Here is a 23447-nt window from a genome sequence, read left to right as displayed (position 1 = left end):
CAAATGTTAGAATATGAGAAAACAGAGATCTTCATACATTGCTGGTGGGAAAATAAAAGGGTATAGCCATAGTGAAAGAAACATTTCAGTTCTTAAAAATGTATGTATTTGCCATACAACCCAATATTTCCACTCCTAAGAGAAGTAAAAATACATGCTTACACCAAAATTTGCATATATAGAGCTTAATTATAGAGACAAAATCCTGCAAACTGTGAATAAATTAAAGCAAAGTGCCATATCCATAAAATAGAATAGTATTCATCAATAAAAAGAATTACTGATATATGATGTACTATGAAGGAACCTCAAAAACATTATATAAGGTGAAAGATGTCAATCATAAATGACCAAATATTAAATGATTCTAGTTACATGAAATATCCAGAAAAAGCAAAATGGAGTGTCAGACTAAAGATTAATGGTTGTCAAGAGCTGGGGGTCATGGTGGTGGGACTAATGACCATCAATGGGCTTGCAGAAGTTTACTGGGAATAACAAAAATGATCAAAAATTAAATTGTGGTAATGGTTGTACAACTCAGTAAATTTACTAAAAAATCTGGTTTATACATTTTAAATGAGTAAATTATACTTTAATATGTATATTATATAAACATTCTATAAATTATATTTCAATAGTTATTTTTTAAAACAGCCAATATTTCAGTATATTGCAATTCTAAAATTCTGTAAAAATGTTTCTATTTAGCATAAAACATTCATTCACATGGATCAACAACGACCCAAAATAGTCACCAATTAACATGAGTTCTAGGAAATACAAGGTTGTTTTCGTTTGCTTTGATTTGGATTCATGATATTTGCTATGGAGAATGACAGTATCATAAGCAGTTACAAATTCAGTTTCAATAGAGGTAAACTAAAACCTCTTCACAGAGAAAGGGCACTGTGTATTTTAATTACGTTATGTAATATCCATGTTATTCAAAAGCTAGTTTTACAACTGAGAAAAAAAAAAAAGTTGGGAAACTTGCACTGCCAACAACATCCTAGTTCTGCCATGAGGTCTATGTATGATGAGTGAAAGAGACGGTGCTATAATGTAGTTTTGGTAAATTCTTCAAAAATATAAAACACCATTGACATTCTTGCTTTTTCTCCTTTCAAGTGTAAAGATAAAAGAAGTCAACCATGCAGGCTTTTTAAGCTCAAACCCAGGTTTGGCCAAACATGTCATATGTTTGCAGCTTTTAGAAAGCTTTGAGACCACATTCTGCCTCATCATTGCTTTGGGTAGAATCTCATTACTCTCACTTTGAAAATAATAAAAATAAAGTTTTATGAATAGGAACAACATGAGAAAATATGGGAGGTCCAATATTTGAAATAACTGAAGGACATGAGGAATGACACTAGAAATATGGAAATCTAAAATTTTTATTTTCAAAAATAAAAGCATAACATGAAGAAAAATATCTAATGGTCTCTTTAAAGAAATGGTGTTATTAGGTGCATGCCTATTTATGGAACCTACAATATATTTTACATGGCAAAAAGGGGAAAGTTTCTACAAGCAACACTTTAAAAAGTAGCATTATTCAGGAGCTTAATAGGATTGAATAGGTAACATAATCTGAATATAGAAATTTTACTGGAAATATATACTACAGAATACAAACTAGGTTTCCAAAGTTTTTCTTATTTATTTCCATTTCCCTGAAGAGAAAGTAGAGGAAACAAGTTACAGAAATTATCCAAAGACCCACATGACTTGGCTTAGAACTTAGCATCACTGCAGTGTCCACACACTGAGCTACTTTTCCACCTTGCCTTGTATGTGGTGTCACTCCCTTATGATTTACAGGAATCATTATTTGAAAAGTGGTATAAAATTATGTACACAATAGCTACACAGTTAAGCCTCAAAACAGTTTTTAAAAAACAGATTTAAAATTCAGCATTCTTATAGCACAGTATAGATACTTAGCAATGGAAATCTTTGAGCAGCTGTATTCAATTAAAAATTAGCCCTGAGGGGGAAAAAAGTCTACACACAGCAAAAAAATCATATTATTTTTCTCACTTATTGTGTTACTTTTGTAGTGAACTGTATTCATAAATGAAATGTACCACTGAATAATAATTGTTTATACTATGGCTTTTTATTTTTTATTCCTTTGAGGGAACAACTAATAGGAAGCAGTAACAATATCACCTATTCCCTATATAATCCACATTTGCTTATCTCAGTAACTGAAGAAAGAGAAAGAAACAAAAAGATGAGCTGCTTATTTATCATCAGGCCTTTGTTCAGAACATAAGCGTCAGTAGTGCATAATGTTGAAAGAAGGTAAATGTGAGCAATATTAAACTTACGCTTTGTAATTTCTCTTAAGTGTCAGATATAACCTATCGCATGAGTATGTGTCACACAAATGTCATCAATGGTTGTAAAGTTTTAGGAACTTAATTTAAATTTCAAAATAACTGCATGAATTGAATAAATCCATATGAAACCCATACAAGCCAAGGGCTTTTTTGTTTTGTTTTGTTTTGTTTTTTATCGGTACCAGGGATTGAACTCATGACCGCCCGCTTGCAAGGCAGGCACTTAAGCCACTGAGCTAAAGCCCCAGCCCCAGAACCCACACAAACCAGGGTTTTGATTCCAATCAAGATTTGTTATGTATTCTACTAGTATCTAAAGGTCATGATCAGGAAGATGCTAAGAAGTAAGCTTTTAAGTTTTCTTCATGAGTCTATAATATTGTCATTTAGTCCTTATTCATTTCTCAATCTCATTTTGATACTTCTGAATTGTTTTAAAATTAGATTCAAATTTCTTTGCTTTGGAATCTATATTTCTTACTGAACTATAATTCAAACCTAAATTAAATATCAAAATTATTCCACGAAAGAAAGAACCTGAAGGAATATATTCCCTGAGTTTTCTCCACTGAGAGCCTGACCACCAGCCTGAAATCTTTCTGACAGCAATCACCAATGCAGTAGCTCAATTTGCTCCCAATAAGCTACAGTCAATAAATATTTCAATTTGGTGTTTTCAAAATTGTAACTTAGATAAGGTTTAGTAACCAGTTAATTTTTATAGGCAAAATTATATCACATGCTCAAGTGCGTAACTGAGTTACCTTAAGAGTAACCCAGTCCAGCATGCTTTTCATCCAGAACGAACAACTTGCTTACTTTGGTTTTGGTATTGGGTACTGAATTTAGGACTTTGGCACTGAACTGCACCCTCCCCCACTTTTTTGTCAGAGATAGTGTTGCTAAATTGCTAACTTGCCCAGGAGTGGGGCTGGAACTTGTGATCCTTCTGCCTCAGCCTCCCAGAGTGCTAGAATTATAGGTGTGTCCCTGATTTGTCTTCATAATTTGATATCATGGATATACTGAGAATAAGGTGGTTAGGGTAGAGTGTCAATATGATTGGATTCAGAATCCATTTGGGGGACTGGGACCCCACAACTGTGGGAGGGTCATGGAGGAGGTATCATGATGAGATATGTCTGATTCCCCCCCCCCTTCCCTCCTTGTTGTTACACTGCTCTTCTTTCTGGCCTGTGAACTAAGTACCTTTGCTCTAGCACATCTTTCTATTTTGACGTCTCTGCCTTGGAGCCAGGTGACCATGGGCTGTTAATACGAGCCAAATTACACTTCCCTCCTTAAGGTGTATGGGAGTCATATATTACGTCTTTGCTCAGGAAAGATAACTAATAAAATGACTACACTCACACATGCTTCTTAGATGAGCTAATATCCATAGAAGTAGTTCAAATTAGTTCAATTTAATCTCATTCTAAAAGTAAATATATATATATATATATTCCCCATAAAGAAGAAGGACAGTATGCCTTTTGCAGGAAAATAGATGGATCTTGAGATGATAATGTCAAGTGAAACAAGTCAGACAAAAAAACTTAAAATAGCTCATGATTTCACTTATATCAGGAACCCAAGATACAAATTAATTAAAAATTTAAAAAGCAAAGATGGTAGGAAACACAGAGGCAGACTGGAGAAGGTCAAGGAAGAGGGGGAAAAGATGGGAGGGTAGGGAAGCAGGGTAAAGGGATCAAAAGTGGTCAACAGTACCAATTCCCCAAATGTAACTATGTGGGATTCCAGCATGTTCTAATTAAAAAGCTTTCTTCAAAGATATTTTTGTCTATGATTCCTAAAGTTTAGTATTTATGTATAATATATATTATGCAGGTACTTTATAAACAGTATGATATAAATATAATGCAAGTTTCCTTAAAGGTATTTTCAACACTGAAAATAGTATTAAGCTACAATGAAATATGAATATATGTCATATCTTTTTTCCCTCTGAAATGTCATTTTATAGTCTCTTTCTCAAAAATAGTTCCAATTTGTCTACTTAGTTATGTGAACACAGGGCATATTCTTACATTTTATTCATTAGGTAGGAGTTATTGAAATTAAAACTTTCCAAGAGTCTGGCATTTGGCTGTTGATCTCCCATTTTTATATTAGAAAGGCATGCAAAAGCTGTATAACAAAGTCATAAATATTACAGACACAAAATTATTACATAATGACTATATAAGCTATAATAGTTAACATGTATTGAATAACTTTTATTGAGATATTTCAATATATCATCTTAATTTGCTTAGCTATTGTCTTAGTTTCAAGGGGATAAATAAGGCTCAGAAACTAAAGAATTCTCTCTTAGGATGACTTAAGAATATTAAAAATGTCTGTCACAAAGAAACAACTATTGGACTTTTTTTTTTCCTTTTGGAACTTGTTATTCAAAGCAAAATTTGTTTTCCAGTCTTTGTATAAGCTCACTTGCAAAATGCAATTTTGAATAGTAAAAATGTTCTGAAACTACATAGGGGTACACTGAATATATACTAAATATCACTGAATTTTACACCTTTAAAACTGTTGAAATGGTAAAGTTTATGTTATATATATATATATTACATAATTTTTCAATGTTATTTGGCTCCTAAAAAACAGTAATTATAATATAATTCTCTATAGTTTCCGAATCATAAATTTCACACTCACTTCCTTTTCTATGGCTACATTTAAATTCTACCTCTTGGTTAGTGGCTCCAAAATTAGTATCTCTAGCAAAAACCTCTCTCTCTCTCTCTCTCTCTCTCTCTCTCTCTCTCTCTCTCTCTCTCTCTCAGACTCAGAGCCTGCATATCAAATTTGGTAAGTATGCTCACATGAATTTCTAACAAGCTTAAGACATGAGCAAGTCCAATACTAAGCTCCCAATTGTGTCTCCTCTCCATCTTCCCCTTCCAGCAATTTTTCAGACAGCTCTGCTAAAATACAGCAATCCCCCTCATTAGCTTCTGAGAGCAAAGTCAATACCATCTTGTGTGTCTTTTCTTATCCATCAACAGAAAATCCTGAGGGCTTCCTGGTTTCTCAGCATGGGCACAATTAACATTCTGGGGCCTCCTAATTCTTTGCTATAGGATGTTGAACCCTGTATTTTAAGATACTTAGTAGCATTCCTAGATGTCAATAAATACCCTGAATTCCAAGTTGTGTTAATCATATGTCCCCAGAATTCTCAAAATTATCCTTGGGTGAAACTGTAACCTAAAATATATTCAGAATTCAATCCTTTCTCATCGCATTAAGTGACCTTGGTGTAAGCTATTATCATCATCACTTTTATTTCTGCACTCACTTCTTAACTGGACTCCCTGCTATGAATTTTTCAACTGGCCACCCATAGTGATCCTCCTCAAGTCTTACTGAAAAAGAAAGTCAAATCATGTCACTTCCCTCTCCAAATCCTCTATTTATCTTTCTAATCCAGAACAAAAGTCACAGTCTATGAGAATTTATCTTATCTTGCCTTCTTCTCTCTCTGACTGAGTCTCCTTGATGTCTCCTATTGTGGCTTGAATCTCAATGTCCCCCCAAAGCCACATGCACTCATAGGTGGGCTTTTCAGAGCTGGCAGGCCTGCTGCTGCTGCTTCCTGCTTCACTGTTTTTCTGCCTTCTGCCTGCCATGCCATGAATTATGATGCTCCTCTGCTAAACCATCTTGCCTACAAACCAGCTGACTGTGGGAAAAAAGTTCTACAAAGTGTGAGCTTAAATAAGCCTCTCCTCCTTTAACTTGTAGGTGTTGGGTATTTTGTCTCAGCAAGGAGAAAAGTAACTAAGACATCTCTCCATGTGCTCTGCTGCAGCATGCTGACCTATTCTGTGGTCTTTAAATATGCTCCACACATTGCGGCTACAAAGCATTAGTTCTTTTTGTGCCCTCTGTATGGAATATCTTTGACTGCAGGGCACCATCTGTGGCTCCCTCTTACCACTGCGCAGTCTTCTTACTTACTCTATCTTTCCTCTTAGCACTAGTCACCATCTAAAATATTCTCTAACGAATGATCCTGTGGAGTACCCCTGTTCCTGAGGATTGAGTATTTATGTTTTATTCTCCATTTATGTTAGTCCTTAAACACATAGCAAGGATTCAATAAGTATGTATTATTGAAATGAATGCACCTATGAGAACCAATATTCAGATATTTTGAATGATACTATAATCTTCTATATCAGGGACCATGATCTGTTCATATCTACAAAGCAGGCACATGAAGAGTTACATATTTATTTAAACATAAAACAACAAACAACCTTACTCGTTATCTGATACTCTTGCTGATATTACCCTTCTTTCTTGGCATGGACGACAGATGGCCTGTCACTAGATACAGATAAAAGGATCTGATTACAGTAATGACAGGCATTCAACAGCTTTGCCAGATCAGTGATCCCACATCTTTTTTTTTTTTTTTCACATCTTAAAACTCACCAGACTCTCCCTTAGAGAGGAAGCCTTACCAACACAACGTATCACTTATTATTCACTAATTCATTTTTTTCCAACATGAGGACTCATTTAGAAGCACTCACAATCTGGATTGACTAGCATCTAACCTGATTTCAGAGTGGATAATAACATAAGACAGCAAACAGTTTAAGTGGCTGATATTACATACAATTTAAACTCCACAAATGATTTATAAGTTTTGAAAATAAAGTATACCTATCTGAGTTTCCATGGAAATTTGTTCAAATTCCATATTATATTGGATTCTTGGATTTAATTACAAGATATAGAAATACAACTAATTTCAATTAAAACTTTTAAAAATAAAAATGAAATATAAAAAACTCTTATAGAAATAAGAAACAGATTCTAAGACTCAGAAAGGTGATGAATTGGAATCACTCCAGGAAATGTGAATTCTCAAATCAAATTATTGCTTATTCTTAACATAATGTTTCATCGACATTAGCATTATATTTAGTAGCAAAAAAATAGAACTCTCTGAAAGGCCAAACAATAGGGGAAGAAAACAAAAAGCATCACAGAGCTAGATAAATCAATTATTAAACAAAGGTATAAAAGAATATCATGTAACCATTAAGAGATGTAGATGACTTAGGTACATTAATTTATAATAGTCACCAAGATATAATTATATGATAAAAGCAAGCTGACAATAAAGGACACAGAACATGATCAAAATTACATGAAATAATGTGTACATACACATGCATATGTATTTATATGTGTGTATTTTTATATGTGAATTATGTATTTTTACAGCCATCATTATCTACCATTATCTGCTCCTTGCCCAGGAGGCATGCCTACAATCACATCAATAGATTCTTTGGCCCTGTGGCTACTGGTTGGATTCAAACGATGGAGTTTTGGCAGAAGATGTGAAAGCAGGAGAAAAGTAAGTCATCTTCCCCTTAGTTTTCACCTTTGATTCATTCTATCCCTCTACAGACCACAGTGTCTGTCAGGCATCCTCTTAATAGTTTTCTGTACAGAATTCAGAAACCATTCTTTCCCCTTTCCCTACAGGTCCAGATGTTGTAGAAGAAGAGTCCCTGTTGATAGTGTTTGGGGACACTGTGCCATCCCTAAGGCTGTTCTTGAGCCTTGCTCACAGTTGCCTACTTTCACAGTGTTCAGCCTGGGTAATTTCATTCCCAGCATAACTCTAAATAATAATAATAATAATAATAATAATAATAATAGTAATACAAGTGTGGTTTATATTCAATAATATGTATAACATATTGTTACACTACAAAGGAAATTTTTTAAAAGATAAAAATGAGATTTGAGATTGGGATAGAGGTCCAGACTTTCACTTCAAAAATTTTCCTACTTTCAATATGTATGGGACTATGTACAAACAATTTGGTTTGAAGCAAAACAAAGTGGAGGTGTAATTATAACTTTTTAAGTGAAATATAACACAAATTTTGTCATAAACACGTTGTGAGTGTATTTTCATCCTTTAGAATAATTCTATTGATGAAATGCTAATTTTAATGAGTTTTATTAATCAGTGAATACTTAACAGGAAAACATACAAAAAGTCAAATTTTTAATACTTATTGTATATAAAAAAGCATCAAAATTTTCATCAACTGTTTTTGGTCTAAAAAAATCTAAAAAGTAACAGAAATAAAATGCTATATGAGCTGCAATTAAAATACTACTAAACTCTACAGTAAAAATAATCCTTGCTTTAGTTGTCACACATACAGCAGTCACCACCCGTGACAACAGCCCATTCCATACAAAGGTATCACTTACCATGACAACACACATGTTTTGCTTTCCTTTCCTTTCTTTAATGACATATTTGGCATCTCATTGGTTTGGAAGTTTTGTCAGGAGGTTCTTATTAAATTATGCAATGTATAGTTAACAGGAACATAAAATATTAATAAAATAAAATATTAAATTCTTAACAAGTATTGCAAATTTGTGAATAAACATCAATATTTTCACAACAACTGTGTACTTGCTTATAAAACCTAAAATATAACGTCCAAAATAAATTCTTATGTGAACTACAACAAAAATATCAACAGAATTCTACAACAAAAATAATTTTTGCTTCAATTATTACACCCAAGGCCATCTTCACATATAACAACTGCATCTCCATACACATATCTCACTTACAGTGACAATATATGCATTTATCTTTCCTTTCCTGTGTAGCAGGCCATTCTTGTAATTTCCTTTGTATTTCCCTTATGTCAGGAGCTTCTTACTATGTTGTACAATAATTAGCAGGAAAATAAGATATCAATAAAATAAAATATCAAATATGTAATGTCTTAGAATAGACATCAACACTTTCATATCAGCTGTTTGTTTATAAAACCTAAAAGAAAACATCAGAAATAAAAAACTGTGTTAACTATAATGTAAATGCAAATAAAAGTCTTCACAGAAATACTCTTTGCTTCAACTCTGTCACACCCAAGGCAGGCCTCACACATACAACTGTATATTCCATGCACGAGTGTTACTTACACTGACAGCATGTATGTTTTGTTTTCCTGTCCTTTTCTTGTAGGGCAGTTAACATCTTTTTGGTTTCCCTTTTGTTGTAGTAGGTCTTTGTGATGTTGTACCCTCCTTTCACCTGTTAGCTCACCAGTGTGTAGTTCCCTTGGCAGAAATATTTTGTCCTTCTTCAGTTGTAAATTATACTCTAAGAAAATTTCTACATTATATTTTGCACTTTTTATTTTCCTTGTAAACCATGAAACCATTTATAACACACCTGCTTAGGATCAAGTAAAACACTCCATTGGTCATCAATCTGTGTTTCAAGTGACATCATAATTGCTGTGTAACTCATGGACAACATCTAGTGCATCATTGGTTTTGTGGTGAAAAGTTATCATCATCTCAGGCTTCAGTTTTGTATAGTTTTTAGTACACTTAGAAGCTAAATCACTCCTTTTCCTTAACTTCTTTCAACTGTAAAGCCCACACCACCCTAATATACTGCCTAAAGCTACAGGGACCAGAGAATGTTGTCAAATGTTCAACAGTCATGTATTCATGTAGTGTATAAATTGCTTGACAGTCACAAATTTCTCAAACAATGAGTGGATTGTAGCTAGATTATCAGTTCTTTTTCTTTCTGGGAAAGTGGTCTTGGTAATAAATCTCAGGCAATTTTGAAGGAAATTAAATCTCCTCAGTAGTATTGTTATTCTCCAAACCTCAAGCCCAAACCCAAAACTTTTTTGTAACAGTTAAGTCTTTTAAATGCTTACCATTACCATGAGAAAGCCTTGCTTGGTATAACAGACCTATGTATATATTTTCAATTCAGCTAGTGAGGTGTCATAACAAACACATTTTTAAGTATGGATTTGTGTTGCTTCATTCCTGTATTTCACAACATCTTGTGCCATTTTGCCTATTACAAACAATTTCCAACATTAAATAGCTGTCCTGGCTATTCTACCCATTAGGTTTCAACCTACCTGACTCCTCACTATATTTTTCGATGTAGGTCTAACATTGGATTGCTCCATTTGGTTGCATGACCTTTTTGTACCATTTTGACTAGTCAAATATGTGCTATTAATATAGATAACTAAGTTATTTAGAAATACTGTAAGCATTCAGACAAGATAGAGATCTCAAAAAGTCAGATAACTGTGGGTGGCTCAAGGCATATTCAAGGAAGGCCAGACTTCAAAAAAGAGAAACTACTCACCCATATACTTCTGCTAGGGATGCAGTGATTGATATTCTACACAGACATCAATCACCTTGGGGTGGGAGATCAAAGCTTCTTAATCCACCTCTTCCAGGAAAGCCCTGCCCTTCTTGCTACATAACTTGCTTCCCCCATTGAATCAACATTACTCAAGGGACTATAATTGTAATTTTTAATACTTGTATTCTTATGGGTTGATCATAGTTCTATCCCACCTCCCACCCAATCTTGATTTTTCCATTGGATCAATATAACCTAAGCAACTATACTTGTAATCTCTTGATGGATTATAGTTCTTTCTTACCTTGATCCCCCTTCACCTCATGGCTTGCTCATTAAACATTCTTGAGAATAGGGTTGGTGGGAAATACAGTTTTCAGGTCCCCTACTGTCTCTCTTAGAAGCTTTTCTTCCTTTCAGTAAATTCTTCCTACTCTTAACCTCCACTGTTCCTAGAATTCATTCCTCAAATTTAGAGATTACAAACTCAGCATTACATCTAGCAGCATGGAAACTTCCCCTATATCACTAACATTGTTGATTGCTTCATCATCTGAATCAGGGAGGTCTACACTCCTTGTGTCTGTATCTGTTGATTCTTGCCTCATTTTACAGTCACAGGAACTATGGATCACATGGTCACCGTCACCATCTGTTCATGAGTCATCTGAAGATTTGCTTTGGATCTCCTCCAAAACTTGATTTTTTTTTTACATGCCATTGTACTGAATTAGTCTACCTCTACCAGAAAAAAGAAAAGAAAACATTTTTTAAATAAATCCTAAGTGCACAATTGTCACTGCTTTGGTACTCCTATATTCACCCTGCCATTCTTCTGCCAATGAGTGAATGAACAGATGGGTTCCTACTGTCCCAATGCCTAACGACTGTAAGCAACACAGACATTCTATTACGATAAAGTACATATTTACCTACCAGAAATTTTTATGGGTGTATTTTACTCCTTGTAATGCCCAGGTAAACATAGTCAAAGCTGTTGTAGGATTATGTGACTTACCACCCAGATTTGACATTTTCACACATTTGTGCATACCTTGGTCATATCAAGTGAATAAACACAAAGATTGCATCCTGTTATCCCTAAGTGAAGTCACTGAGAAGCAGAGTTAGCTGCCATTATGCTAAAGTACAATTTCCCAATAGGAAACTACGGGATTAGTTGTTGTAACCCAATGTTATGTCCTTCAGGAATGGCATAATAAAGAAGGAGAAAAAAAATCAGTGAACATAAAGGAAAGCAATGACCTAGGTATTCAATTTGAACAACACAATGTGTCTGATAGAGAGGATTTTCACTGCTTAAACTCATATTTAACAGTTTAAAGTAGTTTTCCTCAAAGAGTTGTTTCTGAAATCCCTGTTTAAATGAAGTGTTTTTAGGAAAGAAGATACTTTAAAATTTGCTACAAAATAAGCCCATTTTCTCAACATGTCTCATTCATGTTTCAGATTTGCTACTTTCCAATTGATTGTACTTTCGGAGATCTTTAGACAGCAGTATAGTTAAATAAATATGCTTTTGCATTTCAGAAAATGTTTATCTTCTGTGATTAAAATAATTCCACTTGCAGAAAAGTAATATTGACTCTTAGAACTATTCTCTAAGCTTCCTAAACTACTGTTAGAAAAAAAAAAAAAAGAATATATCACTAACGTGGTGTTGGAGTTGACAATTAAATTAATTTATAGGGGCTTTAATGCAATTTAATGTCCTTCAGACTGTATCTCTAATGGTGTTGGGGGGTTTTACTTAATATAATTTAAAGCTAATTCACTTTCACTTTTGCAAAGTCATTTAAATATTACAAATATCACTTTTATACACATTTCCATGGTGACAATATGTTCGCAGTGTATTTAATTTGCAGATGATGAGACCAAAATGAAAACTCTCTAAGGATCATAGATCTTCTACAACATCACATTTTCCTTCCTTTCCATAATATTAAGTTTGTAAATTATCTATATTTGCACGAATGGACTCTTGAAGTAACAATAAATATTTCAAATGATATGATTGTGACATATTAAGAAAATTAAAATCCAGAACAAAGACAGGCATCAGTGATACCAAAAAAACGAAGAAATCTGGGATATTTAAGTTAATAAATTATTAGGCTTTGAAGTTAAATTTTACAAATCTTTCACACAGTCAAATTGAGAAAACAGAGAAGAACATAAATTATACATAAGCACCCAAACTAAAGCTCAAGTTATTCATACATAACAAGACTAAGGATCTCCACATTAAGGTGATTTAATAGTCACAACTGATAAGCAAAGATTTTAAGATAATTTTGCATGCTTCCAAACTTAGATGTATAGTCTCTAAACTGGAAAGTATTTAGTAATAGATAGCTAACTAGTTTGTACCTTGAAACACACATAGATTTGGCCCAAAGAATTTTTAGCTAAATTCAAATGTTATTTTTGTTACAAATACATAACACAGAAGTGAAATATTTGACAAAGAAGAAGGAGATGTAACCATACAAATCCTAACTTTAATTGACGGGAATATGAAAATTCTAGAGGATAACAAGCATCACTGAAAGAGGTGACAATTAGGCAAGAATAAAACCCCAGTGTATGCTGCATAATAAGGACACAAAGTCTATTTTTCCTCTCTAGTTTATTTCCTACTAATGCACAAATACAGTTGGAAAAAATATCCTTCTCATTAATGACAGTTAGACAAAGGAATAACCAGGACATTCCTACCTGGTTTCCAGATGAACTGATTATCCTTTTTGCCTTCCAATTGAGCTGCATGGGACAGCAAGAGTGAAAGCAATGGAAACAGCTTCCTCATGCTCCTCCACTCCCAGGCAGCCACAGGAAGATTACCCTTTGGAAACATTCTTCAGACTGTTGCACCTCTTGACTTGCCTATTCCTAAAAAAAAAAGAAAAGAAAGAAAAATAGTAGATAAGTTTCTTCTGTTCAGCAATTATGAAAATTTACTTTGAGAGCTAGGGCCTTTATCATGATAATATTATAGATCTTCGATACATTACCATAAAGGAAGTTTATGTAATACTATCATTTGAAGGTTAGCAGTTAGTTTGCCATGTTTTTATTCCTTATCTAGAAAAGCCACATCAATTCCACTGACTCAGTAGACCCTCAGTCAGTCCACTTTTATTCCTAAAAGAAAGCAAAATTGGCAAATACTGAGCATATTCCCTCCTTTCCAGTCAGACAAATCCTTTGAGATTCTCATTGTTGGGGAATAGATATGCATACAAGACAAAGTCCAAAAGAGAGTGAGGAAAGCTCTAAACTACTATGAAGACAGTACTAAAATGGAGATAAGGCAATTAATTTTTCTCTGGTAAGAAAAAAGAAGGAAACTCACAGGAGATAATGAGAAGAGCCTTAGGGGAGCATAAGAGCCTGAAGGAATCAGGAAGGACACAGGAGGCAGAAAGAACAAGGTACTGAAATGCATTTTGTGTTTGGTGACTGGCAATTAGGTAGGTTGGTGGCTTCTTTGTGGGACACAATAGGGAAAAGCAATGGATGGAGATGGCCTTCAGGGCATAGATTGAGGCCCAATTATAAAGCACACTGATTATCATATGAGCAATCTGGATTTCATGCTATAAACACAAAATAAGGATCATAACACACCAAATGACTTAAATAACTGAGATCAGTACATATAATGAATACTACTGGATGGTGCTAGAGAAGCTGAAGGTAATTAGGAAACTAGTGAAACAGTCAAGACAAATATTGAAGAATGAAAAGATCAGGAAAGATGTGAGAGGTAGTATAGAAGCTGCCTTAAAGTATCTAGTACACAATTAGATGTGCCTTATAAAAAGAATGAAGATTAAACAGGACAAATTTAGGTAACTGAAGTGATACTATCCCTTAACTGAAGAGTATATAGCAAAAGAACCAGGTTAAAAATTGACTATAAAAAAAATCTATTGTTAAATTTTTATTAGTACTTTTTTATAATACATAATGATTACATTCATTATGGGGAATTGTACAGGTACATAACTCCTCTAAATTCTTAGTTTTCTTTCATATTCCCTGCCTCTCCCTTCTCATCTCTTGGACCCCTCCCCACTTATAAAAGGTCTATCTTCATGTTTCCTATTTTATTTTATTTTATTTTGCTCTTTAATTTACTTATGTTTTGGGTTTCTCACATCAGAATCTATGTTAGACTACTATAGTATGTCTCATTTGCCTGTCAGATATCCAGGTATAGTCTTCTGGTACTTTTGTTTTTGTCTTTAAGAGCTAGAGATCAAATCCAGGGCTTTGTGTACACTAGGGGATTGTTCCACTACTGAAATACACCCACAGCTGCATTTACAATTTTATTTAAAAAATTCCTCCTGGAGTTGAGAGCTGAGATATTTAACATAACACATATATTATGGAAACATTATTTACATAGAAACAGACATACATAAAAGGGTAAAAGTACCAAAAAGTGAAAAAAACATCAAGGGTAGAAGTGATTGCTGCTAGATGCTTACCTACAAAATTGTTAAAAGACTGGTGGTAAACCTGACTATGAGTTCTTGGTAACCAAATAAAAGAAATAGGTCCTATAGTTCTATGATTCTAATGTGCTTATACCTTCTTCTTTTTTAATTCCTCTTCCAAAAGAAGCCCTTTTACTCCCAAGCACTGATGGAATCCTCATTCCCAGGAGTCTTCATAAATACAGATGACACCGAGAAAGGTGCTGAACACATTCAGCACATTCTTCAGCAAATAAAATTGACAACAGTAAGTTGTATATGGCAGGGTCTCATGTCACTCCGTGAACACTCCAAGGGGACAGTGGCAAAGTACAAATCAGTAAAACTTATTCTACAAGGAAATAAGCAATGAAGTTCAAGCACACAGCTCTCTGATGGCCAATCTCAACCCAGGAATCAAGAGAATACTTTGAAAGACAATCAAAAACTTTTCTCGAAATTTATATATAATAAGAAAGGTAAAAGTGAAGGGCTGTGGTTGAAATGCCATAAGGCCTGCTGGTTTGTTTATGTCTGAAAGAATTTCCCAGACAGTTGAGGCATTAATAGACATAATTCTAAAACCTCTGTCCTTGAGAATTAAAATGGCCCATCTTAGTGCAAAGAGCCATGAATATGATTGACTATGGTGGGGGTTTTTTTGCCAAGAATTAGGTAACATATGATAAATTATAGCTTATTCCAAGGGCATTGCTGTCTATATGGCATATCTGTGTAAAGCAGAAAAAGATAGCCTCTTGTCAAGTAAAAGTACGTACTTTGAAGTTAGTTTCTTATTACATAAACTGAATTTGTCTGGCCATGACTGCTTTGGCAGAATGCCTCTGCACATTAACCTAGGTTGTGTGCAACTGTAGACTCACCCTAGTCCTCTGTCACACACATACCACCACCACCGTCAAGAAGCACACCCCTTGCTCCCTTTCCTGTTTTGTGATGAGACTTCCAACTTCAGAGCTGAAGTTAGGGTAGACCCAAAGAGTGCACGGGACACAGTACAGGCATATGTGTTACCATCAGTTCTTACTATGCCCAGCATACAAGGTCATTAACTCAGTAATAGGTTTATATAGGAAGGAATGCTGTACTAGAAATCTTTAAGTCTCAACTTCCATCAAATTGCTCCCATGTCTGATAGTAACTGACTATAAAATACGTCCCCTTAGATTAGATCTCTCTGCACACATGCATACCCTACAGATATTACACACTGATAATGGCAAATTCACATGCTTTTAAGAAACAGGAGCAACTGTGATACGGTATTTTAAAGTCAGCCTAAGTCTTCTGTGACAATGGAGAGTCACTCCACTTCTGCTAAACAGCAGACTGAGCCAGCCCATAATTTCCTTCAGAAATCAACATAAGATCTTCTATACACATACACAGACACATACAATGAATGATAAGCAGATTTGATAAATGTCATCTAGACATTTTTTCAGAACACAGCATTGCCAATTCCTCTAATGAAGCAGCAGGAAAACAAAACCTTCATTATTGCCCCACAATATAACAAAACTTCCAGGTGAATCCTACAAAGTTAATAAACAAAACTGTGAGAAAGTAAAATAAGTTGACCTTCTGTATAATGAAGGATCTAAGTCAATGTCTTGTTAGAGGGCATTTGACAAAATCATGGCCTTGTTTTAAGATAGTTGATCCTGAGCTATAATTTCCAATGTAATTCCTAAAGTTAATAAAGTAGCTAACAGAACTAGCTCTACGGCTACTTTTATTCATGACATAAAATCACCAGGGTCTACAACATGACTTTGTCTATTCTCATTAGTGGGAGACATGTATCCCGCATATCTAAAAACATATTCAGGTCATTAAAATTAAAAATAAACAAAAAAGTATATTTTCTTTACTCCAAATATTCATAAATAGAAAGCCAAAAAACACATTTAAAAGGATTTAGTTCTACCAAGACCACACATGAGCTTGAATTATTTGCCAAGGGTTCATATATAAATATTTGCATAATATTTTGATTTTAGTTGAAAAAACACATTATGATTATCTTATCATAGGTTATAATGAGCCTTGGTCTCATCTTAGGTTTTTCTATCAGCTTAAAACCCAAGAGAAATCATGAAAACAAATTTCCAAAATATAAATGAAACAAAGAGGAAAATATTTAAGATGCCATCACAATTGAACCCCTAAAAAGGTCACACAATTATGGCATTTGCATTACCTATTGTCTTAGTTACTTTTTTTAGTTTCTGCGACAAAATATCCCACATCCAAAGTGAAAGAATAAAAGGTTCTGTGACTCACAGTTTGGAGAAGTTTCAGTTCATAGTTGATTAAATTGAAGGCAGTGTGACATGGCAGAGGGACATCACAGAGAAGAAACAGTTCATGGCAGGTGGAAGGCAGCAAAACAGGGAAGCAACAGACTTCCTCTGTCTATTATATCCTATTCAAGCTATATGTCATTGGGGAGGTTAGCGCTCACACTCAGGGTGGGCTTTCCTATTATTCATACACAACTATACCTAACCAATCATGGACATTTTTAGTAATAAGCCACCCATAATCCTAGTATCATACACTTAATCTCCAGCATCACATGCTCTAGATTCAATCACTTCCGCAAAACCTCAACTATCACCTAAGAGGCTTTGGGAGGACAACTAGGCATAAGCCATAGCACTTATGATACTATAACTCATTATTTTCCTTTTCCCAAGAAGCCTAAGGCCAGAATGGAAAACTAACTTTGCTGGAATTTCACCAATCAGCCATAAGGCATGCATTTCACATGCAAGTAAAGTGAAACTGCTTGGCTGATGGCAAGCACAAAAAGAAATCTGAACACAGGTTTGTCTACTGCACTAAACCATGGTGCTTTTCTTTCTTCCAAATGCCTAAAGCTTGCTAAATTATTCCTTCGAAGACAGTGTGAATAGTTTTTCTTTTGTAATTAGAAAAGCCACAAAAGTTTATTATAAACAAAATAAGACAAGAAATAGATGAGTGTCCTGTATAACACAAATGTAAAAATTCTAAAAGCATGATAAACTATGTTATGCAGGAGATGTGCTACCCATGATGTCATGAATAATTTATTTTATGAAGGTTGTTGAATTTCCAAATCAACTTATTTACTATATATCTTAGCATCCAAAATGTATTTGCAAGGTTAGGTCTAAACTGATGAATACTAAGAGAAATTTTTTAAAATGCAGTTTTTTCCTTTAGCCTCAGTTTTCTAATCATTTAAAGGCCATTCAAACTATAAAAAAGTGCTTCATATTTCATATGCATTTCATTTTCCCTTAAAATATTCTTATCATTGAAGTCCTTGAATATTTAAAAGGTACAAAACTTAAAAAATAAAATAGAAACTGTGCCAATTTGCTTTCAGCCTGAAGGAACAGAAATGAATGAGAAGAAAAAATAAAAACAAACTGTGATTATGCATATGCCGGTAGGGCTATCTCATGGCAACTGTACAGACATGGTTCCATAAGGATGGGTAATCAGTGGGTCAAATTCTGATAACAATGTTATACATTCATCTTATCTTCTATGATACATTTCCCATACGTTTCTATACACAAGACACTGAACAAAGCACTTCATTGAACACTCTCCACAGTCCTACAAGTGAATTATTCATATCATCCCTCATTTTCAATATGTGAAAATTGAGACATGCAGAATTAAGTGGCAGTCTGAGATTCCAAAGGTAGTAAGTTGTTTGCAAGTAAACTCAATGGTCTTCCTCTCAAACAAAAGAGACTAATGTTATGATTTAATGTGAACACAAGCAATTTTTCATGCTGCCAAAATATGGTTGCTTTTCAACTCTGTAATTCTTTCAGTAGCATGCATAGGAAAAGTTACACATCATTTGACTTGAACCTCATGACACAACTACAAGCATCTGTCTTTGTTACTTTTCTCTCATTGCTGAGACAAAATACTTGATATTCAAAGTTACAGAAGGAAAGGTTTATTCAGCTCACAGTTTGTAGAGGTTTCAGCCCATAATTGTCTGACTCTAAGGCAGAGTGTCACATGGCAGAGAGGCAACCATTTATGAGCACTGATGCAGTGAAGACAGCAAGAGCAAAAGGGTGAACCAAGTATCTTTCTGCCCCTTTCAACTTATCCAGACTTCTTGGACCAGGGCTGTACCAATCCAATCAGTAGACTGGCCCAGAACTCACTCAGTTTAATCCCAACACCCTCAATCCCAGAATTGCACTATGAATCAATCAAAAACTCTAGATCCAGCTGCCTTTGAAAAATGTCCATCTAAAATATCATGAGGCTTTGAGGGGGACATCAAGACAGAAACCATAACATTCCACCTCTGTTCCCCAAAAGATTCACATACATCCTTTTATGCCTTTTATGCCATAGGCATTTAGTCCATCTCCAAGACTTCCCAAATTCTTACCAGTTTCAGTATTGCTAAAATTCCCAAGTACCAAGTCTCCACTGAGATTTAAGACAGACTCTTAGCTGTGAGATCTTTACATGTGGAAAAAAAATTTTCCAACATTCAATGGCACAAGATAGACATTTCCATTCCAAAGATTTTACAAACAGAGGAATACAATGGAATGGGACCAAAGCAAGCCCAAAACACAGCAGGTGAAACACTAAGTCCTTTTTTTCCATGTGTTACAGCCAAGGTAGCCTGCAGCAAAATGTCAACTCTAAAGGAATTAAGTGGTTCTGCCCTATAGCATGTACGCTGATTGCACAGTTCCCACAGCTGCACTCTTGGGCCCACTGTGCTCCCTCCTTGCAGTTTTCCTCAGATGATCCATGTACCTAGCATCTCCAAATTTCTGGCATCTCCACTGTACCTTTAGCTTCAGACTCACAGCTCCAAATATTGCTCTCTCAGAGGCACACTGGTAAGACTTCCAAGCCTCCTGAAATCTGGGCAGAAGCCATCCTGAACCCACAACTCTTCCATTTTTCATGAACCTAGGATCAGCATTCTCTCTCTCTCTCTCTCTCTCTCTCTCTCTCTCTCTCTCTCTCTCTCGGATGTTATTGTTGGTGAGTACTTGCGCACTCTGAATCCATTTCCAAGGAATGAATTCTTTATGCTGGCACCATTCTAGAACACGGTGTGCTGGGACTTTCTTCTCGAAGCAAAGTCTTTCACTTTTGCACATTTGAGGCTGCAAAAGTGGTGCTGCTTCTTGTGATGCTCTTGGGCCATTTTTCTTATTCTCCTTTTCTTCTTCAGCAAACAATATGTCCTCTGCTCTATCTTTACAGACCATGGTGTCACTGTTGCTTACTTTCTGGCCACACTGAAAAAGTTTTAAATCATTCTGCTGGGCAATTTGCTCCTGATTAACAACATAAATCTGGCTAAAACCTCCTAACAGTAACTATACCACTGCCTCAACATTCAACTGTCATGAAATTTTTCTGCCAGATTAATTAGTCTACTGCTCTTAATCTTAGCCTCAGACAAAATCTTTGAACATAAGAAAAATGCAGACAAACTTTCTGCTAAGCTGCAACATACATCATCTGGAATCTAGCAGCCAATGTAGTCCTTTCCAGCAGAAATCTCATGAGCCTGGTGTTTACCAGTAGAATTTCTGTCAGGTTTCTGGCCTTCTGAGCTCTGACCAGAATCTCCCAGATAGAAATGCCTAAAATGTTTCAACTCTACTTTTTAAGCCAGTATCTAAACTTATCCAAACTCTTCCCACAAACCATTCCCAAAAGCTCTTGCGCCACTTGATTAGGTAGAGTCAAGCAATGATCTCATTTCTATGCTACCAAATTCTTTCTTCGTTACATTTTCCTAAGTGCTGAGACAAAACTTCTGATACCCGCAAATTAAGGGTGAAATTATTATTTAGCTCACAGTTTGTAGAGGTTTCAGTCCATAATTGGTTGATTTCAAAGCAGGATGGCATGGCAGAGGAGCAACAGTTCATAGCAGCAGAAGACAGCAAAAGCAACAAAAAAGGAAAAGGAAAGCGTCTTTTTTCCCTTTATCTTATCCAGACTTCTGGAATTAGGACTGTGCCAATTCATTCAGTGGACTGATACAGGAACCACCTACCCTTATTCCCAGAATCCTTAATCTCAGCATTGACTACAAATCAGTCACACTAGATTCAGCCACCTCCAGAAGAACAATATGACTGCAGGAGGCTTTGGGGGAAATTCTAGACACAAACCATAACCGAAATTTATTCCTCTTTTTTTTTTTTACATAAGAGAATTATCATTAAGAATACTACATTATTGTTGTAAGGACAATTCAGCCAGGAGTGTTTAAACTGAGTGTTGTAGTCAGGGGTTGTGCAGAAAACAATTAAAATCAGACATAGAGTTTATATTATTTTTATGATGATCACCCAAAGTAAACACAAGAAAATGCAGGAAATCTATCCACAACACTAAAGACATAGAATATTTATCCAAGGGCCTGAATCCCACAGCAGTATCCCCACATGAGTCCAAATAAAGATCCAGAGCTCATGACAGTGCCTTCTATGAGTCCAACTGGAAGTCTAGAGTTCACAAGAAGGATTCATGCCAGCCTCTTTTATGGATCCTTGTGAGGAAGGCCTAAAGATTGGTGGTTGAAACTAAGAAGTCTATGCCAGCATGGTGAAGGAGCTGTGCCCATAGGTTGAGGGTTCTATGCTGCAGCCGAGAAGTCACACTCACAACAAAGACCAGGACTGTCCTGAAGAGCACCACAGCCATTCTCAGTGACATGGAGGCCCCACGCTCCTCTGACAACAAGCACAGTCAAGTACAAGCCAGGTCTGCAGTTCATCCTGCAGACCAAGCGGCACACGTCTTCTTCTCCAGAGCCAGGAAGCAATGCTCGATGTAGGACTAGAGCTTTTCCAGGAAAACCAGCTGCTCAAACAGCAACACGTAGGAGAACTCACAATGCCTCAATGCCTCAATGTTCTTCTTCTCTTTCTCCATGTCTCTATTTATGCTGGCAACTTTCTTCAGGTAGAACATCTACGCTCAACACCATGCTGATGGAATCCAGCTGACATTAAGTTGACCACCATAACACTGGGTTGCAAAATAGTTCTAACACCAGAGTTCATAAGTTTCCTCTATTACTCCTACACACCATGGAAGGTCACCTGTGCCCTCCAAATTTAAGGGTCCTCATCCACAAAATGAGGAAAACCATCATCCAAAATGCTTTATGAAGTATTGCATAAGATAAAGCATATAAAGTATATAGATTAATGTCTACCAGAAAATGAGTGCTCACTAGTGGCTTGTCATTGCTACTAATGCCATTGTTACCTCAATTTTCAGAAAAACTACTACTGCAACTATAGTTTAAGGAAATAGTGGAGCCTAGATTGGTTTGAACAGGGCTGTGATGTACCATTTTGGAAGGCTGAGGCTGGAGGATCTCAAGTTCAAGCCTATCCTGAGCAACTTAGAGAAATCTTGACTCAGACTAAAAAAAAGAGAGAGAGAGAGTTCAATCTCCAGTATCAGAAAAAAAGGTGGCTTTTTTGTGAGCTAGAATGCAGTCCTGCTCTACAGAAAGAAGTGAGAAATGATTTTTTGACCCACCCAAACATGACTTTGTGCCATATGTCTTAAGAGTGAAGAGCATTCTCTACCTAAAACCCTATTAAAGATTCACACTAGTCCTATGAAGCAGAAAACAGGTATTGTCATCTCTACTTCGTGACATAGAGACCTCTGGACTTATAATGGCATGCTTCTTAGTAACTTCCTCAGGATTTTTAACTGCCAGTCTCTTCCATTCTGCATCTCTTGCTGCACATTCCAGGAGACACTTTCTACAGATAACTGAAAAATCCTAGTGATGTCAAATGCAAGCATGCAGTGCATGGATTCATACTATTAAAATTTACAATCACACTGATTTTAGTGTGTTTTAATAATTGTAATAGATTTGTGTCAGTTAATGAGGCCACACAGTATTCTGCAAAATGTTTATGTAAATATTTTACCTGTCTCCAAATAACCTTTTGCTAGAGGTCATAAGAAATACAAAAAGAGCTTGAAGTAGCTTTTCCAACAGCTTCAAAACTATAATTTAGTAGTGATGGCAAATAGTGTCATATTTTCTCTTTCTTTTGGTATTTACGGGTTTTTAGAATGTCTTCATATCCTATTTAAAAAAGAAAAAATCATATTCCCAGATACATTTGTTGCTAAACCAGTCATATGGAACAGCTCTGATCAATGATTTGTAAAGAGAAGTATCAAGGGTGTGGAGGCTTCTTTTGACCAATAAAAATATAAACCCCCAAGTGAAATTATGGTCCCTTGCCACTGGTCCTTTTTCCATAAAACACAGATGTAATACCTGGAAGTGTTGTA

At 35.4% G+C, this 23447-nt stretch overlaps 1 protein-coding gene across 1 annotated transcript in view; it reads right to left on the bottom strand.

Moving 5' to 3' along the window:
- The window catches only part of Thsd7b (thrombospondin type 1 domain containing 7B), an 823364-nt gene that overhangs the window by 693071 nt on the left and 106846 nt on the right, over positions 1-23447 (bottom strand). Inside the window, exon 2 of the mRNA XM_063259013.1 lies at positions 13312-13485. Coding sequence (XP_063115083.1) covers positions 13312-13450 — 139 coding nt within the window. The 5' untranslated portion in view covers positions 13451-13485. The remainder of the gene's footprint in view (positions 1-13311; positions 13486-23447) is intronic.

Source organism: Cavia porcellus, unplaced genomic scaffold, assembly GCF_034190915.1.
Source record: "Cavia porcellus strain 051 isolate PalLab524CR breed Dunkin Hartley unplaced genomic scaffold, mCavPor4.1 scaffold_12, whole genome shotgun sequence".
NCBI lineage: Eukaryota > Metazoa > Chordata > Mammalia > Rodentia > Caviidae > Cavia > Cavia porcellus.
The sequence above is the reverse complement of the archived record's forward strand: the minus strand, read 5'-3'. Positions and strand labels throughout refer to the sequence as shown.